This window comes from Diabrotica virgifera, chromosome 3 (assembly GCF_917563875.1).
Source record: "Diabrotica virgifera virgifera chromosome 3, PGI_DIABVI_V3a".
In the NCBI taxonomy this organism is placed as follows: domain Eukaryota; kingdom Metazoa; phylum Arthropoda; class Insecta; order Coleoptera; family Chrysomelidae; genus Diabrotica; species Diabrotica virgifera.
Genome location: NC_065445.1, coordinates 26,996,905 through 27,024,776, shown reverse-complemented (window position 1 = coordinate 27,024,776; position 27,872 = coordinate 26,996,905). Strand labels below are relative to the sequence as shown.

Below are 27,872 nucleotides of genomic sequence, written 5' to 3'. Positions count from 1 at the left end.
CATTTTGGTGTTAAATGCAATTTTACAACTAAACCATTAAATTTATTATTGTAACTTTATAATTTTCAATTAGATAAATCCTTAAGGATTATTTTGATGCAAAACTTCGGTATTTTTTCTAATTTAAAACCACTTAAAAATTGATAAATTCTAAGAGCACATTTACTGTGTATCTATACTGGTATAACTATATGAGTATTTACGTATCCGTAAGTAAATTACATATCCAATAATTTTTATCCGTTAAACAGATCGGTGCAAGTCGACCTTATATCGTATCTTAGACTATAGTATTTGGTATTTATTTTCACAAAATATTTAACCAAACATTTATCCCTTAGAAAATAAAACATCATATTTAATTTTCAAAAGCTCGATAATAATTTCTTAAATATACATTTTCGAATTAGATTTGATTTAATGTAATTTGCCACAAAACAATAAACGTTCAACCTTATTAAGTTTTATAGAAGCAATTCGATTAATCAATAGGAGATAATCCAACTTTTCTCGAGCGATTTTTTGGTAATGAAGCTTATTATACAAAGCTGAGCATAAAATGATCTGAGAAAACTTTTATAGACGCCCTACTACACCACTTACTGTGAAGTTTATTGGGAGTGAAAGCGCGACATTAATCCCAAAAACATTTTGCGAAGTTCGTCAGCAAAAACTTAAAGAGTAGGGAGACTAAATCCAGTAGTTACACGGACACTTAGCAACATCTAATGAGGTTCGCGAAGGATTTTGATTAATTTTAATAACTTTTGACAACTAAATACTATAGGATTATTTGAACATAACGAATAACTTTGGCATTGTAAATAAGGGAGAGTTATTAATTAATAAATTGATTACAGTTTAAAAGTTCATTTTAAAGAATTAGTTCTGTATTAGTTAATGAAGAAATCATACTGGAAGACCTAAAACACATCTGACTTGATTAAAGATACTTACAGTAGGAGAAATGAAAGAATACCCATGAACTAACATATGAAACACGTTGTATTTTCCTGTCACCGTGTCACACAAAAAATTGGCCAGCGCAAGTACATGTAATAATTATTGTTACATGTACTTGTACTGGACAATTTTCTTTGTGACACGGTGATAGGAAAATACAGCGTGTTTTATATGTTCGTTCATGGGTATTCTTTAATTTTTCCGACTGTACTAATTCAGATTATTATTAATTAGCGTATTTACGAACAACTGTACATCAAGTAGAAAGTTAATTGTGGTTTATTCCCAATGAATACAATATGAGGAAAAATAAACAGTAGATACTGAAATGAATATTGAAATGTTTATAATAATTTATATACTTAGTACACATGGTATAGCCTTGCAAATATTATTCACGACGACGTTCCCGATAAAACAGATGTTAAAGGCGCCCTCTGGCACGAAAAAAATCTTTAATTCTAGTTCGCAATTCCGGAATGTCAGACGGTGGATCCATCTGCCCTTTTCAGCATTTCCCGTACGTATCAGGTTGCTTTAGGTCTGGCTAATGGCAATCTCCCAAAATCATCGCGCAGTATTTAAAGAGACTCCCTGGTCTTGTAACAGATTGCTCCGTCTTGCTGAAACCATTGTTGAGTTTAGGCTTTAACCTTTTTTGCGACCATTTCCGTATGACCGAAAATAGTACACCACGATAAAAAAGAATGTGTATGTACTTTGTACGCACGTAAGAAGTTATACTTCTATTATATGATTTCAATGAAATCAATATACTTTAAGCAGTTTATTTATATTTTATTTATATATTAAACTAATTTTAATACTTACTACTTTCCAAAAATTTTTATTAAAACAATACCTACCAAAAATTAAAAAATAAAAGAATAAAACACACGCAAACACATTGAAACATGAAACAAAGAAATGATTTCTGAACAATTGTTGAGAATATTTTAACTAAATACGTATTTTCTGAAAAAAATATATAATAAATATGCTTACAATCATAAAGTGCATAAAAAAAATAAAATAAATAAAAATTTGCATTGGGAACTCAACCTGCGTCTATCAGGTTGTTAGATTAGTTTGAACTCACCCCACGCAGAATTTAACTACCGAGACACGTGAATGAAGTGGGAAGATATAGCATCTAAACGTTTTAAAAATTTTTGACAGTTGCTTATTCTCTTAGTTTAATCAAATAAGTTTGATTTTTGTGGAATTAAAATACAACAAAAAATAGACTAAAAAAGCAATATATTAGATGGAGATTTTTGTTGGTAAACCAAAGCATTACCTAAATAGGTAAGTAGCTAGGTTAGCTAGGTAGGTACAATTTCCAAATAGGTATTTAATTTGTAATATTTTATTACAATACTGAAACATTTACAATAAGGTACGTACCTGTTGCTTTTAAAAACTATTTAAAAAGTCACTACAATAATTATAAACTTGCTTTTTGTCTCTGTCCTCACAACAATAAAAACTAATATACACAACATTTGTTTATGCATAATATCCATTTGAACAAATATTGACAGATGATTTTAACACCCAATCAGATCCCGTATAACGTTTGACCGACTAAAACCATACTGTAGGTGTGCGCATACGCCCGGCAAAATAAAAATTCACCCTCGTGCCTAAAGAAGTATAACTTCAAAAATTTTCTGCAAAACTGAGAACCATCCTGAAATACCTATCATTAACACGACATTCACATAATAGCCTAAGAGCTAGTGAACCCGCCGACTAACGGTCGTCCTGTAAGGCTAGAAATTTTTCTAGTGATAATTCATAGCACACCAAGGCTAAAAACCATGACCTGGCAGGCATCAGCCGTGCACGTGTATCTACCAGGTGAATCGAAAAGTGCAAATTTAGGGGGTAAAATAAACTTTCTCCTGTAAGGTTTAAATTTAATTATGTGTTTGAGTAAGTCATTTAAAAGAAATGTGTACAATGACAGGCGATTCTGAAGAGCATAAGACCTTGCCAGGCGAGGGGAAAGATTAGGGGTTTTCCCTAAAATTATTCTTTTTGCATCGAACAAATTTTTTTTAGGTTTTCTGAATAATTCCAAACAGAAAAAGTCTTTAGTGATTTTTCTCTTAAGTTAATAGTTTTTGTTATATAAGCGATTGAATATTTTGAAAATTGCGAAATCGGCCATTTTTAACCCTAAATCGGACATTTATCTAAAAATTTCAAAGTTGCCAAGGTAGATAGATATTCTTTAAACATTGATTGATGAAATCCCAAAGAGTTTTTTGCAATACAATATCGAACACGCATTTGTTTTTTAATTGATAATCAAGCGGGCGCGACACTGTAGTGTGAGGACGTTTGAGTTGGCATAATTTCATTATCTCGAGAATGGGCAAATTTCAAGAGAAATCCTCAGACAGGTCGAATTTTATTTTTAAATTAGGACTTTTTGGCATATATGTAATACTAGTGACGTCATCCATCTGAGCGTGATGACGTAATCGATGATTTTTTTAAATGAGAGTAGGGGTTGTGTGATAGCTCATTTGAAAGGTTATTTAATTCTTTATTCAATAGTATAAACATTAACATAATTGTTTATACAGTGTGTACAAAAATTTTTTTTATTAAATTAACTTTGATTAAATTTGACAAATAGAAGAAAAATATTTTTTTTGTACACCCTGTATAAATAATTATGTTAATGTTTATATTACTGAATAGAGAATTAAATAACCTTTCAAATGAGCTATCGCACAACCCCTACTCTTATTTAAAAAATCATAGATTACGTCATCACGTCAGATGGATGGCGTCACTAGTATTATAAATATGCCAAAAAGTCCTAATTCAAAAATAAAAATCGACCTGTCCGAGGGTTTCTCTTGAAATTTGCCCATTCTCGAGATAATTAATTTATGCAAACTCAAACGTCCTCACTTATACTACAGTGTCGCGCCCGCTTGATTAGCAATTAAAAAAACAATGGGGTTTTCGATATTTTATTGCAAAAAACTCTTCGAAATTTTATCAATCAATGTTTAAAGAATATCTACGTATCTTGGCAACATTGAAATTTTTAGATAAATGTCCGATTTAGGGTTAAAAATAGCCGATTTCGCAATTTTCAAAATTTTTAATCGCTTATATAACAAAAACTATTAACTTAAGAGAAAAATCACTAAAAATCTTTTCTGTTTGGAATGATTCAAAAAACTTAAAAAAAATTGTTCGATGCAAAAAGAATAATTGTAGGAAAAACCCCTAATCTTTCAATCGCCTGTCATTGTACATATTTCTTCTAAATGATTTACTCAAACACATACTTAAATTTAGACCTTACGGGAGAAAGTTTATTTTACCCCCTAAATTTGCACTTTTCGATTCACCTGGTAGATACAAGTGCACGGCTGATGCCTGCCAGGTCATGGTTTTTGGCCTTGGTGTGCTATGAATTATCACTAGACAAATTTCTAGCCTTACAGGACGACCGTTAGTCGGAGGGTTCACTAGCTCTTAGACTATAAGTTATAATGACGTTCGGAAACCACTCAATACGTTTCGGCGCATAATACATACAAATTTGAAGCATACGCATTTCAGTACTGTTTATTTTGCCGCATACCGTATAACAAATAATATTAACATGCCACAAGAAAATAGCTATGCTTATTATGGTTCCATAACATTTCGTAACGCGACAGTTCGTAACCGGACAAATGGTAACGAGCAATTTTTAACAGCGGCAGTTCGTAACGGCGACACTTCGTAACTATACAAATTCCTAACGGGCAATTCGTAAGGTGCAAATTGAATTATTCTGTTTATTTTTGTTAACGTGGAAACTAACTGTTATTACAGTTATACATGAAATTATGTTTATCAGTTTAACGAATCAGTACCAGGATGAGAGATTTTATATTTTTAAGGCATTTAATAAGGTAATTATAATCTTTACAAACTGTTTACTTAGAAAGTTGGGAATGTCTAAAGACGGTGGTCGGCTTAAAGATTTCAGGAATATTTCATTATTCCTTTATCTAGGTATATGAAAATTTAAGGAACAATAAGAGGGATAATCTTTTAAAACAATTATTGTTAAAAGTTTGTATGTATTTAAATATTTGTTTGTCTTTAAAGACTTTTAATTTATTCTAAAACACGAAATATAAAATGTGTTAAACATTTTTACCCCGGTACTGATTTGTTAAATTGATACACATAATTTCAATTAAAACTGTAATAACAGTTATGTAGTTTCCACGTTAACAAAAATAAACAGAGTAATTCAATTTTGTCGTTACGAGTTGGCCGTTACGAACTTTCGCCGTCACGAGTTGTCCGTTACCACTTGTCCGGTTACGAATTATCGCGTTACGAGATGTTTGGTCACAGCTTATTATACAAAGTAAACTTTTAACCAAAATGAAATTTAAAATTTTGGCGATAGCTTATTTGACAATTTGACAGTCTAAATTTTGGCGGATGCTCTATTTTAATTTTGGCGAATACTCTTTATTTTTTAAGAAGACAACCTTTTTTTAGTAAGCATTTATGGCAACTTAAGATTCACAAAAATAATGAAAATTCAGAAAACAGAAATAAAAAACAGATAATATTTTTAACTAAGAAACATAATAGAAAAAAAAATGGAGATGGAGGAGGAACTAGTACTAGAATTCGTAGACTTCATAGACTCAAAATACAAATCAGAGGAAAAAATTCCCAAGATTTTATCCGAGACAAATACGTGAAACAATGAAAAACAAAGGACAGATTAATAAAATATACAGTATCTATGAGAAGGAGCTTCCAAACAACAGTTGGGTACACTCTATTACCCTACACAAATTGAAACACTACTTTACTTAGACGATATAGTCATTATAGCGGACTATATTATATATAAACAACTAAGGGAAATAAGAAAGTTCATTAGATTTACAGAAAAACGGAAGATCTGACTACAATGTAAATACCACCATAATATTGGCCGCATAACAAGACCCGTACTCACTAAAACCTATAAAAATCCTGCAAGCCGTTTCAGAGAAAAATGATAAAATTCACACTATATATAAAAATATCATGCATTGATTAAAATGTAATTTAGTATTAATTAAAATAACTAATAATGGTTGAATTAAATTTCATATTTAATTCAAAGAGATATGAAATTCAATAAATGTTTTGCATTATATTTAAAATTAATAATCTCAAAATTTTCATAGTTGAAATCAAAATATTCATTCTCGATAATTAAATAACGTTACCAAATATAGAAATTCTAATGAAGTTTTAAAACCATTCATAATCAAAACCAATTTAATGCTATTTATAGTGAAATAAATATTTATGTCAAGTTTTTGTTACTCTTTAAATAGGCTTATTGATTATGTTCAAAATAAGAGAGCTGAAAGGAACTACAACGTTAATGGGATTTTATTGTCTCATATAGTCAATGCACCTCTAAATTTAAAAAAACTGCTGAGTGCTACTATTTAAATGGGTGCGTTTTTGGAATTGGGTGAATTAGTCCCTAGGTACAGGGTGAATTAGGGTGAGTGCTATGCACTTTTGGTACAAAGACTTCTACAGGAAAATTGTTCCAGGTTAAATTTAGTATCTAAATATTACATTTTAAAGTCAAAAATATTTTTATTTACAAAAATATATTCAAAGGCAAAAAAACAACACGAAAGAAAACAATTTTGTTTTTTGCCCCATAACTTTTTTCCACGGGGATATAGGTAGAGACATTGCTTCAGAAAAAATTAACTTACATCCTTTCTCTTTAAAATGACGTTTAGTATAAGTCTCTAGAATATTATATATTGTCCGAAATAGGATTTTTCAAATTTCGTTTCTCGCAGCATTTTTGGGCCATTTTACCCATTATTTCGCAAAAATTGTTCTGTGACTTGTTTTACACATTTCTAGGTATATGCAATGGTACATTTATTAGAAAGAGGAGTCACTTACCTTTAAAATGGTTTATTGTATAAGGTTGCTTGACTATTTTGAAGCAAGTTCTGCTTTTTCAAGGTTTCATACTTTTAATGATTTTTGATATTTTTATGATTATTTTTTAAATTTCTCATTATGACTTTTTCCTGTACATTTAGGGATATACATTGTATAACAGAAAACAGCACATTTTCTTTACTTTAAAATTGTGTATTCCAAAAAAATCTAGGACTATTTTTAAACAAGATATCCGTAGGATATCCAAGAGTATCCGTAATTTGAAAAAAATTTAATTTTTTAAATTTTTTCTCTTTTCAATTAGAAGAATATAATTGCATATTATAATATAATTTTTAATTCCAAATAATTTTTTTTAATAACACTTTTCGATATTGTGAAATATAAAAGTACTTTACTCCTGAGCAAATTCATATTTTTTAACATACCTCGTACACTATTAATAAAATTTTATATCTGATGATTGCATTTTAGATTTCAGACCGGGCGGAGCATTTTATAAAGAATACATTTTTTTCATAAAATTAATACTAAAAAAGTTTTCCATATGATTTCAACTATTGCATGTGTATATTATGTCACACTTTGAAAAAGCATATTTTGTTTAAACATAACATCGTTCCGATTGTGACTGTATTGTGTGTAGTACAGTATTGTATTGTTCGCTTCCCTTCTGTAATCCTGCTTCAGATAGTGTTTGCGTGTTTTTGTCTACGTAATGCTAACGTGTGCATATATATTATGTTATTTCAATTATAACGGAATTTATCTGTAAGTATACCGTATTTATTGATTTTTACCATACTCTCCGGCTAACTCGGATTTTCGATAACCCGGATCGGCTGCGGTCCCGATTAATCCGAGTTATCGAGGTTCCACTGTAATCGTAAAATATATCACAAATCACTAAAAGTATAATATTTTGAAAAACCATATCTTGCTTAAATATAGCCATACGGCCTTCTACGATAGAAAATTTTAAAGGTAATTGACTTCTCTTTCTACTGTATCATTGCGTATACTTAAAACTGCGTAGAAAAAAGTTACAGAACAATGTTTGCGAAGTAACAAGGAAAATATCCCAAAATCGCGGTGAGTGGCGAAATTTGAAAAATCATATTGTGAAAATTGTAAATCACATGGACTTCTACCAAACGCCATTTTAAAGAGGAAGGATGGAAGTTTTTTCTGTGAAGCAATGCCTATACCTTTATCTCCGTGGAAAAAAGTGATGGACCAAAAAACAAAATTGCTATCTTTCATGTTTTTTTCTTGCTTTCCTTTTGGATATATTGTGGTAACATAAAACATGTTTTTGACTTTAAAATGTAATATTTCTATAGTAAATTTAACCTGAAATAATTTTTCTATAGACGTGTTTGCACTAAATGTGCATAGAACTCACCCTAATTCGCCCTGTGCCTAGGGACTAAATCACCCCTTTCTCAAGAACGAACCAATTTAAATGGTAGCACTCCGCTGTTTTTCAAATATAGGGCTCCATTGACTATATGAAATAATAAAACCCTGTTAACGTTCTAGTTTCTTTCTAAAATACATAATCAATAGCCTAAAAAGCAATTGCAATAAATTTAATAGAAATTAAATAAGAAATATAACTTCAAGGGTATTTTCAGTCAAGCTTATAATAATTATCAAAGTTATGTATTGTGGAGAATAGTTTCGTCTGGTTTTTTTATGTACCGGTCTACCGAGGATGGGATGGATATAAGCTTGTTTAACTCCGAAACTATTTAGACAATAAACAACTTTACTGATTTTAACTTTGACATAATATACACGAGTTATTAGAGAGATATCGAAACCCTAAGTTAAAAGTTCCTTTATTACAGGATCTTTTAATAAAGGACAAATACAAGATTTGTCTAATGAGAGTTATCGGAAACGCAGTTTTAAGGAATCTCTTATTTTGACAAATGACACATTAAATATTTTGTAAATATTAAAATAACCTATAAAATTGTATTTGTTGATAAAAACATAAATATAAGTGAAGTTAGACGCCTTTCTTTTCTTGTTTCTTCATATAATTTGACAAATTTGACACGTTACGTCAAAATAAAGGATCCTTTATTAAAAGATTTTTGTCCTCTATTTTTCCTTAAATACGGGCGGCCTGTATTTTATTACAGGACAAAAATAAAGGACGTGATACTGCGCTTGCGTACATATTCCTTTTCATGAGCATTTTTCAGTGCGTCACAAATGATAGAAAAAATGGTAAGTCCGTGATAATATACATTTTAGTGACATGACATTTTAGTTAAATCTGACAGTTGTCACATTTTATTTACAATTTGCATAAAATCAAATCAATTGTGTTTATTGCATTTATAAAATGGTATTTTCTTTGATTTGTATAGTCTTATAAATTGTATAGATTATATTCGTAGATATATTATATAATTGGTAAATCTTTTTTTTCTATTATAGCGCCATTAATTGATAACTAGAATAAATGTTATAAATGTCACCGACGAAGTGTAATCACCGACGGGAGTTTTTTTCTGTCACATGCAATTTAATGCGTTAGAAAGAAATCGAAAAACTGTGACGCACTGAAAGATCCTCATGAGAAAATGCATATGTCAAAATAAAGGATCTTTTATTAAAGGACGTTGTTAAATAGGGTTTCGATATCTCTCTATTATACAGGGTGTTTCATTGGTAAAGTAACATACGTTAACTGTAGAAAGAGGATTCTTAGGCGGTCTCAAAAATACCATACTTAATGGGTCTTACTCCATTAATAACAAAGATACTGGGTGCTTTATCTATTTTGTCATTTTCTCAATTGGTTCATAACTTTTTGACCACACTGTATATTTATTTTATATTTGGCACGTAAATATCATTTAAGGCGTACAATAAACTAATTTATTTACAATTGTAAAAAATCCAGGTCCGGCTTAAGAAATATTGGAAAAATATTCCGACCCCAAAACAACACCCTGTACATTAAATTTTTTTAAAACGGATTTTTCAGTTGAAAAGAGGATAAAAAACTAAATCCAGTGGTGAATTTTCGGCAAAATGATTTTTCTGGTGAAATTTGGGATTTGAATTCTGAAATTAAGTGAATTGCGAGAGCTCTAAGTAGAAAAAAATTGAAATACAGCCTACAACTTGTCAGCCACACTGTATATTGATTTTATATTTAACACGCGAATATTATTTTAGGTGTCCAGTCAAATAATTTAATTACAATTATAAAAAATCCAGGGCCGGATTAAAAAATATTGTATAAATGTTCCAACGAAAAAAAAACACCTTGTATATTAAATTTTTTTAAAATAGATTTTGCATTTCAATAGAGGATGAAAAACAAAATTAGTGGTATACTTTGAATTTTTGGCAAAATGATTTTTCTGGTAAAAATTTGAATTTGAGTTCTGAAATTATGTGAATTGCGAAGCTCAAAGTAAAATAAATTAAAATATGACTTAATTTTAATAAATACCATTATTTAATTTAAATTGGTAAAATATTAACATTTGCACACATAACAATAATTTTTGGCCCCCTTTGTGGCTCAGTGGTAAGAGCGCCTACCTTTGGATTGAAAGGTCCGAATGGTCGTGAGTTCGAATCTCACCAGGGTCAGAAATTTTTCGTTTATTATAAATTAATAAATGAAAATATTTTCTGTCCTTGAGGGATCGGTACTCACCGGAGGGACCGCAGACGTTCGGATACAATTAGCGTCTCTTTGAAAAGACAATGACGTCGACTTTGCAATGTAACAAGACACTTACTCAACACACACAGTACACAATACACATGACGCTAGGTACCTAACTACAAAAATTTACCGTACCTACGTATAAAAAAATAATTTTTGATGGTTGTAATTTTGAATAAGTACTTTAGTTTTGAATAGTGATTATGCTGCAAATTTTCGCTGTTTTGTTATAATTTTTAGCTATTATGTTGATTAAAGTGATGTATCCTTTATTGGCCCTTTATTATTTATTTATTATTTAAAGAAGAATATTCGCCAAGAACTATTTTTCACACATAATATAAAAACACTAAAATATTAACATTTTGTCAATTTAGATTAAATAATGGTATTAATTAAAATTAAGTCGCATTTTAATTTTTTCTACAAGAGCTCTCGCAATTGACATAATTTCAGAATTCAAATTCAAAATTTTTCCAGAAAAATCATTTTGTGGAAAATTTAAAGTATACCACTAATTTTGTTTTTCATCCTCTTTTCAAGTGCGAAATCTATTTTAAAAAAAAATTAATATACAAGGTGTTTTTTTGGGTCGGAATATTTACAAAATATTTTTAAACCGGACCTGGATTTTTTATAATTGTAAATAAATTAATTGATTGGACACCTAAAAGAATATTCGCTTGTTAAATATAAAATCAATATACAGTGAGGTTGACAAGTTGTAAGCTGTATTTTAATTTTTTTCTACTTAGAGCTCTCGTAATTCACTTAATTTCCGTATTCAAATTCAAAATTTCACCAGAAAAATCATTTTGCCGAAAATTCAAATTATACCACTGAGTTTAGTTTTCATCCTCTTTTCAACTGAAAAATCCATTTTAAAAAAATTTAATGTACAGGGTGTGGTTTTGGGGTCGGAAAATTTTTCCAATATATTTTAAGCCGGACCTGGACTTTTTACAATTGTAAATAAATTAATTTATTGTACGCCTTAAATGATATTTGCGTGCCAAATATAAAATAAATATACAGTGTGGTTAAAAAGTTATAAACCAATTTAAAAAATGGCAAAATGGGTAAAACACCCAGTATCTTTGTTATTAATGGAGTAAGATCCATTAAGTATGGTATTTTTGAGATCGCCTAAGTGTCCTCTTTCTACAGTTAACGTATGTTACTTTCCCAATGAAACACCCTGTATAGGTCAAAATAGTTTTAACTTCTGTTTATTATATATTCTTTATGTTCGTCTCAGTGTACCTCATCCTTTAATGACATTGGCGATCATCACGGTCCATTGTACCTGCAGTTGTTCTGAAGAGTTTTATTGTTGTTTTTCCACTAAACCCCTTTAAATTTACAAAACAATAGGTGCGTCATCTCCTTGGCCAACTCCTATTTTTCTTTTCTTTGTATTTAACCAAAAGTCCTCATTTTTATTCTTCAAGTTTTATTTAGTATTTGTTTACAATTTTTCATTTTCCAAGTTTGTTACGTACTATGCCCATTATATTTTTCACATTCTTTAATAACCCCATATCTTAAAAAAAAGTAAAAAATTTGTCCAGGCTTTAATTCCGTATGCTAGGATATATTCTTTTTCTCATGATCATCTTTCAGTGCGTCACAGTTTTCGATTTCTTTCTAACGCATTAAATTGTATGTGACAGAAAAAAAGGCACGTCCGAGATTACAGACATTTACAACATTTATTCTAGTTGTCGATAGATGGAGCCATAATAAAAAAAATAATTTTTTTTAATTAGATAATAATATTAAAAATATAATCTGTATAATTTATAAGACTATACAAATCAAAGAAAATACCATTTTATAAATGCAAGAAACAAGTTTGATTTGTTTTTATTCCAAATTGAAAATAAAATGTGACAACTGTCAGATTTAACTAAAATGTCATGTTAGAATAAATGTCATAAATGTGTATTATCACGGACTTACCCTTTTTCCTATGATTTGTTACGTACTGAAAAATGCTCATGAAAAATACTATATAATATGTATCATCTCAATACTTCTGTTCTAAATTATTGCTATGAAACTGAATTTACGCGGTTGACTTTACTATTTCATTATTTATTTTTAGGGAATAAGTTTAATTTTAGTTGACTTTATTTATTTTTAATAACTTACTTCTAAACAAATGAAAGACACTGAATTTATATCTTTTATTTTACAAACTACGATATCTGATTTATGTATTACACTAAATCTAATAATTTATCTACATAATTACAATTACAAAAATATATCGCGCTCGATACATATCACAGTACACCGACGTATTCAACTTCACAACTGACTTACTAATTCCAAAAACCCCTATTTATACATTATTACAATGTTCCAAAATAAGAAAGATTATTACGGAAGAATTCATCTTATTCTAGAATAACAATCGAAGGGTTATTTACATAAATATCAAATAAGCATTTTCTAGAAAAAAATATCGAGGTTAATATACCTGTTAAAAAGATCCCCCTTTTAAATGCATTCGTAAATCAAATTCGGTAAACAAGACCCTTTTTGTTAAATTATAATAAATAGGCAAGAAGCTGAAAACAGTCGGATGACAAAATCACGTCACATTATATTTTTAGTTTTACATTATCTCATAACTATTTTTATGTCAAAAAAATTCTTCTGTCCATCTCAACGTATTGTTTTCTTTTCTCTTCTTCTTTTATGTCGCGAGATTCATCAATCTCTAACGCTTAGTCGTGAAACCTTTGTACCATAAACTTTGTTTTTTCATTAAACTCTAATAGGTCCTGTGACTCCAACGAAGGTCAACAGTTTCCTTATTGATAATTTTCGGATCTTTTAGTACTCAATGGCATAAGATGTGTATGGCAGTCTTTTATTCACAGTGATACACAAAGAAATTCCAAAAAAATAAGCGAAGTTAAGAAAAATTGGTTGAATAAGAAATGATGTGAAATAGAAAATCTACAAGAACTAGCCGTTGCATACACAAGCATACACGGAAATAAATTAAATGACGGCAACAGGCACATAGCAGGAGACAACGAACCAAAAATAAGCACACGGAAAGAATATACATAGAAGTACTTATTGAAGATGAAACACTTGGTCCAACAATATAAGAAAAACCAAATAGCGGATCAATTACAATAAAAGAAGAGTTATTGTATGCGCTCTAGCATATGATAAACGGAAAGGCTCTTGGTTTGAACGGCGAGATACCTGTTGATGTAAGGTACAAGTTACTGTTAACCATTTTTTAATTTTATGCCGCCGTTTAGCAAATTATCATACCGCAAACATACCCAACAGTATAAGAAGAAGTGTCATGGACAAAGTTTGGATTCTGCGATACCTTAGGCACCCGAGAGGCTCTATTTGCTGTCAAAGTGTTTATCCAGAGATGCAGTGATGTCAGCTGTGAGGTATATTTTTCTTTTATCAACCACAATAAGGCATTTGATAGAGTAAAGTATGATAATCCCATAACCATCTTGAAGGAAAGGGGATTTGATGATAGAGATTTGAGAATCATTATAATCAATGTTACAACCAAAGCGCCAACATTACAGTGGATGACCAGTTGGTTGACAGAGGCAGTCTTCATAGATAAAAGAGTTAAACAAGGATGATGCGTTCTGTCCCTGGTGTTATTTAATATATACTCTGAACATATTTTCTAGCAAGAGAGAACTAGTGGAAGACGTATTAGTCAATGAATTGCTTCTAAACAACATTAGATATGCCGACCACGCAGTAGTTTTTTCAGATAGCTTAGATAGTTTGCAAAAAATAACGTCGCGCATATCAGATATGAGTAGAGAATAATATGGACTTGATCTCAATACGAGAGAAATAATGTACATGGTAGTTAGTAAACGCGAACTATTAAATACATTGGTTAACCAACAACCAACTGGCAGGGTAGAGAGCTACACATACCTAGGTACAAACATAAACAGTCAATGGTACCAGTCTACAATAAAACAACGCATAGGAAAAGCAAGTTCAGCGTTGGTCATAATGAAGTCTCTTTACAGAAGTCACGATATACCACTTGGTACGAAAATATCATCAGATGCTATGTATTTTCTTCGTTATTATACGGAGTAGAGACCTGGAAGTAGAGATGGCATGATGGAACTGGAGCAGGTACCACGGAATAGGTTCCAATCGTCTATTCCACGCACCAGTGACAAAAAGTCGACGGCATCGGTTTTGATTCCAACGGCGCCGCATCGACCGCAATCCACAATTTACAATAAACTCGAACTGGATTCTCGCTCGGAATAAGTTTTAGCACAGCCATTTGACATCGAAAGAGCCTAAGAGCCACCGTAGTAAGCCGCAGGGAACGCATCGGTTACGTTCGTTTCGATTAGGGATGGCATGATGGAGCTGGAGCGGGTACGTCGGAATATGTTTTAATCGACTATTTCACGTACTACAAGTGAAAAAGCTTTGACCGCATCGGTTTCGATTCCAGCGTCGGCCGTAGTTGAGTACACTTTCCGGCAAGAGGTTTGAAATGAAACTTGAACTGATCTCTCGGAATAGGTACCATAGAGAAACGAATAGGCGGCGTCTGTTTCGATTACAACATCTCACATCTGTTATTGCGGGTATAGTTGTCATTTAAAACTTAAAATTTTGACTCTTTCGCATTATGTTTTTATTTAAATATATGACTATAATATAATCAATCCTATCTTCTGTAATAACTTAATGTCTTTATTTTCCATTTGCATAAACGAATTCTGAATAAACCTTGACTGTAGGTAATTTAAAAACCCATAATTACATGTAAAATAGTTATTTTCCTAACTAGTGCGAAAAGTGATACTTTCACGCACGAGACTGCCGTTGACCCGAACGACGCGATAGCGGAGTTCGGGCAAGCAGTCGAGTGAGGGGAAGACACTTTCCGCATGAGTTAGGAACAATATTTCTTCTATGGCCGTACTTTTGGAAAAAAGCCACAAAAAATAGAGCCAATTCAATTTTTATTTAGGAGTGAAAATACACAAATTAATTCTTTGACAAGGTTGTCAAAACCAAACTTTCAATGTTGTTCTGAAGCTATTTCCTTGTGGCATTTTTATGATTAATTATTTATATGGGAAATAAGCCACAATTAAAATGAAAAAAAAAAATAATTTTATTAACGTTTCGACGCCCAAATCGGGTGCCGTTGTCAAAATACAAAATATTACTAAAATAAACTAAAGTGTTGTTGCTAAGCAAAAAAATTCTTCTAATAATTTATTTAATCTCACTCATTTATATTGGCAATTCAGACATATATTATACATTTTAAAGTAGAAGACTTTAAAATGATATTGCCAATATTTATGAGTTGCGTTCCTGGGATGAGTGATAAATGAGTGAGATTAAATAAATTATTAGAAGAATTTTTTTGCTTAGCAACAACACTTTAGTTTATTTTAGTAATATTTTGTATTTTGACAACGGCACCCGATTTGGGCGTCGAAACGTTAATAAAATTATTTTTTTTTTTCATTTTAATTGTGGCTTATTTCCCATATAAATAATTAATCAAACTTTCAATATAATGGGTTACCACGACGACGATATTGGTTTCCATGACGACAATTTAAAACCATTTTAATTGTCTACTGATTTGACTTTTAAATATTCTGTCAAAATAATTCTATTTCATCGAATTATTGCGTCGAATTCATCGAATTATTAAAACATGAACACAATAAGACACATTTGAAATAAATTAGTAAATAATGTCTGAATATTAGTTTATTGCATGTATTATAGTATATTATAATGCCATATTAAAAGGTATTCTACTTTCCGGCCTTACGGCCTTACGGCCGTAGAAAAAAATTTTTTTTTAATAGTTGTTATATAGATTTACGAATTGTAGGAAAAACATGGTAAGAAATATAAATATATTTAAAAATCAAATTAAATACATCCTCTAGATTAAGAATACAAAATTATAGGTACCCACTAGTTTGATCGTTTAAATTTGATGCAGCGCAAACAATAGTGGCACAACTAGGAACAAGCTAGGCCGATCGATATATATCGTCTTTTCACCTCGGAACCAGAAACTCGCATTAGGTTTCTGGAATAGGTATTTGTTTGGAATAGGTTCGGTTCCAACCTATTACCGAAAATTGCTATTCTGTACCATCTCTACCTGGAAGCTTCTTTAAGAAAACTCGAGACATTCGAGATGTGATGTTACAGAGACATTTTAAGAATTTGATGGGTGGATCGTGGGACTAATGCTGAGGTCCTACGTATAATGGGCAAGGAATGCGAGATTATTAACATAATCAAAGTACGCAAACTAGAATATCTTGGATATGTTATGAGGAATAAACTTGATATGACTTGTTGCAACTCATTGTTCGTGACAAGGTATTTAGAAAGAGAGGACCACGGCGAATCCGAATATCTTGACGTCAATCCGGAGAAAGTTGTTTAATATCTACATCTACAAGCGGACTATTCCAAAAAGCAGCAAGCAAAGTTAGGATATCCATGGTGATCGCCAACATCCGGAACGGATTGATACCATAAAAAGAAGAAGAGTATAAGTAATTTATTGGACATGCTTGTAGCTGTCGCTACTAACCATGGTGCAGCTATATTTTTTACATAAAAAATATGCGTTACTAATGGTATATAGTAAAAATATAGTTTTTATACATCTTTGTATCCACTTTATTTATTTATTAAAAGTAGAAGTTTTTTCTGACAAATGTTGCATATTGTAAAAAACTCTACATATATCAATTTACAACCCTTCAACTTAAATCTTCTTTTTTTCGTCTTATATTTCAAAAATGATTGATATACCAAGATTATTCGACTGAAACAAAATGTGAATTCCAATAAACAGATCGGGATTTAGATTCCTTGGGGAATAACGTAAACGTTTTAGGTAGTGAAACATTTTTTGAAATTTGTATTCTGAATGTTGATGTAATATTTACAGATGGTTGGGATTAAAGAAATACGCCAATGATCTAATAGCGTATTACGAAGTAAATAAAAGAAAGATATTGGATACAACTTCTTATCAGGTTTTTATTATCTTTAAGATAATGCTATTTTATTTATTAACTCTTGGATAGGACTTTTAGGGACGAGAAATTGAAGTAAATCAACCAAAAATTTTGTGGAACACTGTATACTATTAGTGGCGGTTCTAGACCAAAGAAACTGGGGGGCAAGTCACAATAGATTTTGAGTGACCAGTGGTTTCGTTTGGTCCCCAAAAACCCCAATCATTGAGAGGGGATGTAAACATTCAAAAAATCAATTCTACAAAAAGATAGTTATTACTTGACTTTTCGAAATTCCATCCGTTTCAGCACACTTATAAAATAAAATTGATTAATTGATCATTGAAAACTATCAATCCTCCAAAAACATCAATTCAACATAATATATCTTTAAATAAAAATATATTAACCAATAAATAAATAAATGAGAAATTGTAACAACACATTTTATTTAATACAGATTTACTGCTTGTTGATAAGGTTTACATTTATTTACAAATTTAATCTTCTCTGGCCAACATTACTAAAAATGTATATAATTTGGTCTGGATTGTTTATCAACCTTCCACTCTCTTCTCTTTCTATCGATATTATTGAAAGCTTCGTCAGTCGATTAGTTGTCATGGTAGAGTGCAGATAAGTACTCTTTTCATTGTGGAAAAACTTATTTTAGCTCCAACACTCGTTTCAGGTAATGTAAACAAAAGCTGGGCCAATTTTGAAAGCTCAGGATACAACATCTTTTGTGTAAGTAAATCATAATAAAAATATGTTGTCTTTCCTTTGAAATCATGGAAAACCTCTTTTGCCATGTCACATACTTAAAATCTTTTGTATTAATGAACATACTGTACTGATCTGCAAAACTGCATGCAGGGTCAGTTGTAAGTAATTCAGTGCTTGATGGATTTAAAACTTCAAAAGCCATAAAAACAGCTGGATTGGTTGTGAACCTGCATTCAAGCTCGCCCATTATATGGTCTAGCACTTCAAATAACATTTGTTTGAACATAATTTCATCATTATGCATAGATATTTGTTCTGTGGAGGTCATGATGAATAAAATTTTATTGGTATTTGTCCCTTACGCTTCATTTGGTTATCAGAGTCTGTTAGAGTTTTTATTTCTGCTTTTTAATCTACACAGCAAACTTGTTTCCAGCATTCATCAAAGAAATTATCAGATCTTTTACTTTGTAGTAACCTTTTCAAACCATCGATTACTTCAACTGCAGAGCTCACTAGTTTGTCTTCCTTCTGTAAAGCTACAGACGTTTTGTTTGTATATTCCAATATCTCCCCTAAAAATTGCAGAACAAATACTATTTTAAACTGCTTGAGTTGCAGCCAGAATCCTTTAGCAATAGAAGCTTCAACTTTGTTTGTAGAGCATTTCAAGTCCTCCAACGCCGATATTACAGCTAAAAAGTTATTTTTGAAATACATTAACCCTTTGCATTTACATACCAATCTGGCATCACTTTTAGACTAAGAGCCGCTATAGGTGAAATTTCTTAATCATTTTAGGCACGACGGGACCCTATAACTTAAATAGTAGAACCTAATAGAAAACGTTTGAACGCTGTGCCGTCACTTTTCAGTGGCACATGCGTCGACAGTGGCGCATAAAACTTTCCACTTATGGACGGGATAAACAAATTAAAAGTAACCCTCGCTTACTAACAGAATTAAATTTTTTTTATTTTTTTAAGTTCTATGTGATTAACACATAGGATTCAGCGTAATTTTAACCCACCACTCCCTTCCCCCTGTTCCCACCATCAAAAACTTCATTTTTTGTTTTTATTTTTTTTGGTGGGATGCAATCAATTTTAAAATTTCAAAAAATTCACACGCATAGCTGAGTCTTTTGTAAAACATGCCTATTTTTTATAGACCCATAGGTAGAGTGTACATAACCTCAAAAATATAAAAGAATTTTTTTTTTTTTCAAAAAAGCGTATAACTTTTTTTATGGAATAGCTGCAGGTCTAATTTTTCCTTAATCTTGTGTGTTTTATCAAACACTATATTTTTAATTTTTTTCAGATTTTTCCGTAAGGCTCCCCACCTTCAAAAATCCGAAAAACTGTTTTTTGGGGGGTTTTGGGGGATTTTCCCTATTTTATAGACTTCATAATATATCAAATCAATTTTGTTTTTATAGGTTATATGTAACTTGAAGTAACTAAGTCCTTTAGAATATTTAAAAAACAGAAAAACACGTTCAAACCCCCCAAAATTTCCTTAAAAAACAGTTTTTTGGATTTTTGAAGGTGACCAGCGTTACAGAAAAATCTGAAAAAAATTAGAAATATAGTGTTCGATAAAATACACAAGACTGAGAAAAAATTAGATCTGCAGCTATCCCAAAAAAAAAGTTATACACTTTTTACCAAAAAAAATTTTAAAATTTTTTGAGGGTATATACACCCAACCTACAGGTCTATAAAAAATAGATGTGTTTTATAAAAGCCTTAACTATGTGTGTGAATTTTTTGAAATTTTAAAATTGATTGCATCTCACAAAAAAAAAATAAAATCCAAAAATAAAATTTTTGATGGTGGGGGAGGGAGAAGGGGGTGGTGGGTTAAAATTACGATGAATCTTATGTCTTAATCACATAGAACTTAAAAAAATGAAAAAAATTAAATTCTGGTAATGAGGGAGGGTATTTTTTAATTTATGTATCCCGTTCATAAGTGGAAAGTTTGATGCGCCACTGTAGACGCATGTGCCACTGAAAAGTGACGGCACAGTGCTCAAATGTTTTCTTTTAGGTTCTATTATTTAAGTTATAGGGTCCCGTCGTGCCTAAAATGATTAAGAAATTTCACCTATAGCGGCTCTTAGTCTATTTCTTGGGGAATCTCAAACTTTCTTGACTTTGGGTCTTGTGCGTCTTTAAATTTCTAATGTCTTAAGGTAGAAGCCGAGTAAAAGGAATAAATTGCTTCAATTTCAGAGTTTCGTCAACCATGTTCATATTTTTAGCTGTATCCACTAATAACAAATTTAACCTATGGGCATAGCAGTGCACATAAACACATGGGTTTTCAGAAGCTTACAAATTGAAAGTACTAAGCGTTGTTGCCAGTGTTGTCAAATGTATTTTGAAATGAAAATTGAACACAATCGGTGAATAAATAAGATAATGTGCCTTTTTAACGAAGATTGTAGTACAAAAGTCCTGCAAAAACTGGGAGGGCGGCTGCCTCTCCTGCCCCGGGCTAGAACCGCCACTGCTGTATACATAATAACAGACGAGAAAGTTTTAGCAAGAGGTATAAACAAGTAAAGAAAACTACACGTAAGTTCAGTATGTTTTATAAATATTGAGAAATATCTAAGATGTTGAAAGAAAGCTTGATAAGTAATAACAATAACATTAAGTCTTCTTATATCTTCTTTAACGTCGTTGCTCCATCTTGACCTTGGTCTTCTTCTTCGCCTTTTGTCTGACAATGCACTAGCTAGTGCCATTCTGGGAATTCTAGATGGAGTCATTCTCTCTGCACATGGCTCAACCATCTAAGTATTTGAATTACCGCTGATATGTTAAGTTCTTGATAGAGCTCAGTTAACTCGTTATTGGTTTTTGTTATCCATTGTTCATTAGCGTGATAAGTACCAGCAAAAAAAATTTAAGTTTATTTTTTCTATTTATTTTGGATTAAAATTAAATATTTTAATAAAATTTCTTTTTTTTCAGAATATATCAATACTTGTTGTTTTGCTGTATAGTTGGAGAATTAGTGTAAATATTAAAAAATTTACTACTTTAGAAGATGTATATTATGGTAAGTAAATTTTTGCTTTACGTATTCTAAATATATTTTATATTAGTTAGGAATTACCTGTATGTTCTAGTTTGATTAGTACATTGGAAATATAGGTACATTGGAAATATATTAATTTACAAATTTATTGACAAACACATATTTACATTACTCGTTATTTACCATACGCAATGATTTTACAATCCAGATAATTGTTCTCATAGATCTGGATTCCGCGTACCAAAAAAAAGTTGATTAATAGCAAGCTTAAAATTTGTTAATGGCTTAACGGTGTTTAGTCGGACAAACTTTATTAAGTTTTAATTATGGAACAGGTTAAAAATTTAGAACGACAGACTACGAAAACGTTCCATATATTTTGTCGGACAGAACTTCCAATTGATTTGTTACCATTTCATTAAACCCTCATGCAAAAATCAGACTGGTGTTTATCAAAAACTGGGCATTTTGATGAGTAGAACACGAAGAACATGTCAAACGACAGGAATCATGTTGGTTAGTAATATCAGTCTGATTTTTGCATGAGAGTTTAATGAAACGGTAACAAATCAATTGGATGTTCTGTCCGACAAAATACATGGGACGTTTTCGTAATCGGACGTTCCAAATTTTTAAACTGTTCCACAATTAAAATTTCCCATGTTCCAGTGTTCCCGTATATCAAAGTTTGTCCGACTAGACACCCTTAAGTTATTAACAAATTCTATCATATATTAGTCTATCATATTTTACTGTATTTAATATTTTTGTAATATTTTTGAATAGTAACTGTAATCGCATTTTTAATATGAATATATTTATGTCTAAATAACACATTCGTAATTTTCATAGTAACCTATACTGGAAAATATTTCATTAATATAGGCAAAGTATCAACGTAGCACTACACGTAAGTATACGTAAACTAAATTATGAAATATAAATACGAAAACTACAATAATTTGGCGACGTGATAAGAGAACAGAATACCAGCTTCTTTACAATATGATGCAGGGAAAGATTTTAAAAAGGCGTATTGTTGGAAGGTGACGAATATCATGCCTGTGCAGTCTCAAGGAGTGGTTTAATTGCTCCTCTACCCAGGTCTTTGAAGCAGTTGTAAACATTATACAAATAGTCATGATGATAGCTAACCCTCGAAAGAAGACTTTACCTTAAGAGAAGAATTAAGAATGATTTCAAATGAAGCTCGCAGTACTAACACATGTTCATCAAAAATCGTTTTGTGATTGACAAAGATAACAATGACAGCAGTCCTTTCTTCATAAGTGCCTCACTGCAATTGCGGAATTATATGTGGCCCACAGAAAATAATGTGTAAATAATACACAAAAAGTACATTCACACCTCGACTAACCGGCCACTCTGTAACACGTGTTTCGCTATATATTTTTAATGACAGAACTTGCTTGAAAGGCGAGGCAAAAATTCTTTTAGTGAGAGATAGAGAATCGTCAAAAGCTTTTGATTTCATTATTCGGTAGATTGTATACTAAAATCGTATAATAATACTCTTTGGAGAAATCCATTTCTTCTGCGTTTACTATGGTAGGGAAGCAAAGTATGCTAGATGTGCAGTCACTCGAGCGTTATGAGGACCTATTGGGTTGTGAAGAGTAGGTCCTAAAACCAAAAAAAGTTGTGTAAAGTTTTCCATTTTAGTGGGGACTTTCCATTTTTTATTTAATTTTCCATTTCCAACAATCGTTTTTTTAGATTATAGCACCATCTATCCATAATTCGAAAAAATGTCTCGAATAAAAGTTACTTATTTTTACGCAAGGAATCCAAATCCGCAATAAAAAATGTGGGCTCCCATTTAAGATTTTAAAGTAACCCCCACCCCACCTCCGTGGGGGGTCGTGTTTGGTGTCATTCGATAGATTTTTTAAAAATATTGAATAAGTGTATTTTTCAGTTTTTCGATCTGATGTTCATTTCGCGAAATATGGGGGGATTCGTATTTAAAATATTAAATTTAGCCCCCCCTCTCCGTGTGAAGTCGTGTTTGGTGTCATTGGATAGATTTTTGAAAAATATTGAGCAAGAATTTTTTAGTTTTTCGATCTGTCATTCATTTAGCGAAATATTCGCTTTTTTCTTGTGAAACTTTGGGACTCACCCATTTCTTTACGCCCTGCTCAAATCGTCATATTTTTGAAATATACAATGTTTTGCATATACTTAACTTATCTTCTCTTAATCTGACGATTTCGAGTTTTTCTAAGGATAGATTTTTTTCGGCCCCTCTTAACTAACTCCCCTGCATTAAGAGTCAATATATGGTAGAGGTATATTTTCAGGGTACAAGGTTTCTCCTCGTGTAATAATCTGACGCGCTCAAGTAACTGCAAAAATACCCGCTTGGGCTCCCCTACCACTATTTTCATTAGTTTGTTGCTGTGTAGATTGTAAATTTTGTATCAATGGAAATTAGATTAAACCAAAGTAAAGAGTTTATCCCACATATAACCTTTTTTCTCCGACAAAACTCTGCATCGGATGTCACACTCAGATGAATCTTTGTCAGCTATAATGTTGCCTTATATTTAAATTTTTCGTTGTGTCTTATTTCTGTTAATTGCATTTCGTGCACAAATTGGATCTTCGATTTCTTCCCCTATATGTAAGTATTCTGTTTTGATTCATTCACTTTTGTTCCTGTCTATTTCTATTTATCTTTAAGTTTTCTTAGCATAGTTATCAGTATTTTCTTCACAGTTTGCTATCGACTACTACTTGATCACAAGCGAAGTAATCGATCATAAGCGAATCTCAGGTATCTCTCGCCGAATTTCATTTCCATACCTATCTTTTTGTCACAAAAGTTACAGTTGAATCTGATCTTCCAACCAAGGGTTAAATTTAGGTTATACTTAAAAACTGCATTAAAAAGTTTTTGTCAAAGGAATAAAAAGTCTTAATAAATTAAGGTTTTTTACACTTCCCAAAATAATATGAAAGCTATTTGCACTGAATCTGATAGATAGATTATTGGTCCCATTTAGGAATTTTTTTTTATTCTTTTTAACGTAGGTACCTAGATTTTTGTGGTATTAATATAACAATGAATCTATCAACTCAAGTGGAGTACATTTTCCTCCGAAAACAATATTTTTAAAGTAGTTCGAAACTAATAAATCAATAAAGTAATGGGAAAACTAGATAAAACTAGATTCGCTCTTCTTCGAAAACTAGGTGTTTCTAAATATGATTACGGTATATTCATTTCGGAATGAAACACCCTGTACAACTTTTTCATCACTGTTATTACTCTTAATATCTATTGATATTGTTTAAATGGTTAATAACGGTTCTAATAAGCACTCTAATACTTTATCCTTCGTGAGACGGAGCTGTTTCAGAAATTAGATGTTTCCCCATTCTTATCAAGGCGTACGATAATAAAGTTTGTCCTTGTGAGTAGTCGTTATACGTTTATCCCGTGTACGTGATAAGAAAACTTTTATATCTATAAAATTATATGGCACTTGCGACGGCTGGATAAGATTTCTAGAAAGGTAGAATAAGACAATATTATGACTGTAATAAACCAATTAGGAAGAAAACTTTTAAACGGAAAACTTGGAGAAAAGTTATTTTATGTCTGAATAAATGGGGCATGTTATTTAAAAACCTCAAGTACCTTTTAAATTTAAACTTGACATTTTAAGATTAATTCTATTTTAACAGACAGATACAATAACAATTCGATGTACCATCATCATCATAATTGAATAGACTCTATCATTTACGGATCTTGACCTGCTGGCAGTGAAGTCCCCACTCCCGTAGCAACTTCCACCTTCTGACCTAGAATCATAAGGGCTTCTTTCACATTAAAAATCCATCTCCTTCGTGGTCATCCTCCACTTCTTCCTCGCTCTAGGTTTGAGAATGTTAATCTCTTCGTATACTCATTATCTGCTTTTATGATGAACTAGAGTCCGCATATCAGTCATGCCCAAAAAATGATATAAAAATAATTTATGGAGACCTAAACGCCAAAGTTGGAAGAGAACAGCAATTCCAACCAACAATAGGTAGGCACAGTCCTAATGAGCAATCAAATGACAATGGCAATAGGTTAATAAACCTAGCAAGATTACTTAACATGGTGATTGCTAGCACATACTTCGCTCGCAAAGATATACACAAAGGTACCTGGAAATCCCCAGATGGACTGACAGTAAATATGATAGATCATGTTATTGTAGACTCGAGACACCAATCAAATATAATAAACGTCCGCACCAGAAGAGGAACAAATGCGGATTCTGATCACTACCTGGTCGAAAGTAGAGTAAGGGCTAGAATTTCAAACATCAAAAAGGAAAGAGGCTCTAAACAGGAACGATACAAGGTAGAAGGACTTAAAGAAACAAATAAAAATAAAGAGTATATAGAGACAGCTAAAGAAGTATTAGGCATAGAAGGTAAAGAAATAAAAACAAGAACGAATGACTGGTTTGACGAAGAATGTCAGATTATAACAGACAGAAAAACAGAGCATATTTACTGATGCAACAGGGGCACAGAACCCGACAAGAAGAGGAAGAATATAAACAACTACGCAAAGAAGAAAAGAAAACTCACCGAAGAAAAAAGAGAGAATATATGAACAAAGAACTTCAAGAACTGCAAGAACTAAGTAGATCAACAGAGGCAAGAAAATTTTATCAGAAACTGAAAAAAATCAGAAAAGACTTCAAACCGAAAACAACGATTTGTAGAGATAAGGAAGGTAATATATTGACAGAACGGCAAGAGATACTACGAAGATGGACAGAACATTTTACGGAAAAGCTTGAAGGAGATGGGAGTGAGACAGACCCTGATATACCATTAGACCAAGCAGACAACAGAGAAAAGAGTCCATTAACAATAGCCGAGATTAGAACAGCAGTAGACAAATTAAAGAACAATAAATCACCGGAATCGGATCAAGTAGCACCGAAATTACTGAAGGAAGGAGGAAACGCACTACAGAAAACAATACATGAATTGATAACAAAGATATGGTCAAATAAACAGCTACCAGCGGAGTGGAATAGCGGTATTATTGTACCATTACATAAAAAAGGAAATCAGTTAGAATGCGGAAACTACCGTGGAATCTGCTGAATGCAGCATACAAAATAATGTCCAACGTCATTTATGAAAGACTGTTAATGTTAACATTAACCCTTAAACGCCCAACCTTTTTTTGGTTCCATGTACGCCCAAGGGTGGGTAAAAAATGTCCACCTCGAAAATAGCTAATATATTTATTGAGAGTTGTTGGAGATGGATTAAACTTAAGAATCGTATGCTCAATAAACGCAGCATCTTCTAAAATATTAATACAAACAATTTACAAACCTTACAACAAAATTACAATGTACATCAAAATTAACATACCAGTAAAAGCCAGTAATTCAGATTTGTCGATTTTCTCCACATGCTTCCTTTCAGCCTCTTCATTGGCGGACAATTATGTGTATTATGTAATTATACGTCGATAATTATATGGATTATTTTCCTACCAACGAGAAATTAAATAGAAACCTTTAGTAACAAGTTTCACCACGTGTGTACTTTTTATGCCCACCCATATTTATCTCAAAATATTATTTTTATTTTCAAAAATATTGGTAGAACCAATTTAACATTCGATAAAAAGCTGTCCTTTTAACAATAAATAATTTTTTGAAAATTTTTGAACACGTAATAAATTTGTTACAAGGGAATACGCATTAGGTGGACATTTTTTACCCACCCTTGGCCGTTTAAGGGTTAAGGGGGTAAAAAACTTTACATACTTGGGATCCCTAGTTATGTCTAATAATAACGTTGCGGAGGAAGTGAAGAGGCGAATATTTATTGCCAATAAAAGTTACCATGGCTTAATTCGGCAACTAAGATCAGATAACGTCGCAAGAAAAACAAAATGCCAAATATACAAAACCTTAATAAGACCGGTACTCACATACGACTCAGAAACCTGGACACTCACTAAAAGAGAGGAAACATTGCTAGCCACCTTTGAAAGAAAAATCTTGCGACACATATGTATGTAAGGGCACAAAAGAAAACGGAATTTGGCGAAGAAGGTACAACTTTGAACTATACAAAATATACCAGGATCCGGATGTCATAACATTCATTTAAATAGGACGGCTGCGTTGGATGGGACACGTAGAAAGAAAGGAAGAAGGCGAAATACCAAACAAAATATTCAAACAGATGCCAGTAGGAAAAAGAACAAGAGGAAGACCGAAGCTGAGATATTTATAACAAATAAAAAATAATATAATAACCTTAAAAATAAAAAACTGTTCTATACAAAAATGTTCTACATATAATTTAAAACAAAAAAGGTTCTATACATA

At 31.6% G+C, this 27,872-nt stretch overlaps 1 protein-coding gene across 1 annotated transcript in view; it reads left to right on the top strand.

Moving 5' to 3' along the window:
- The window catches only part of LOC114340380 (uncharacterized), a 1,055,195-nt gene that overhangs the window by 673,498 nt on the left and 353,825 nt on the right, over positions 1-27,872 (top strand). The window contains exon 8 of the mRNA XM_028291124.2: positions 21,414-21,501. Coding sequence (XP_028146925.1) covers positions 21,414-21,501 — 88 coding nt within the window. The remainder of the gene's footprint in view (positions 1-21,413; positions 21,502-27,872) is intronic.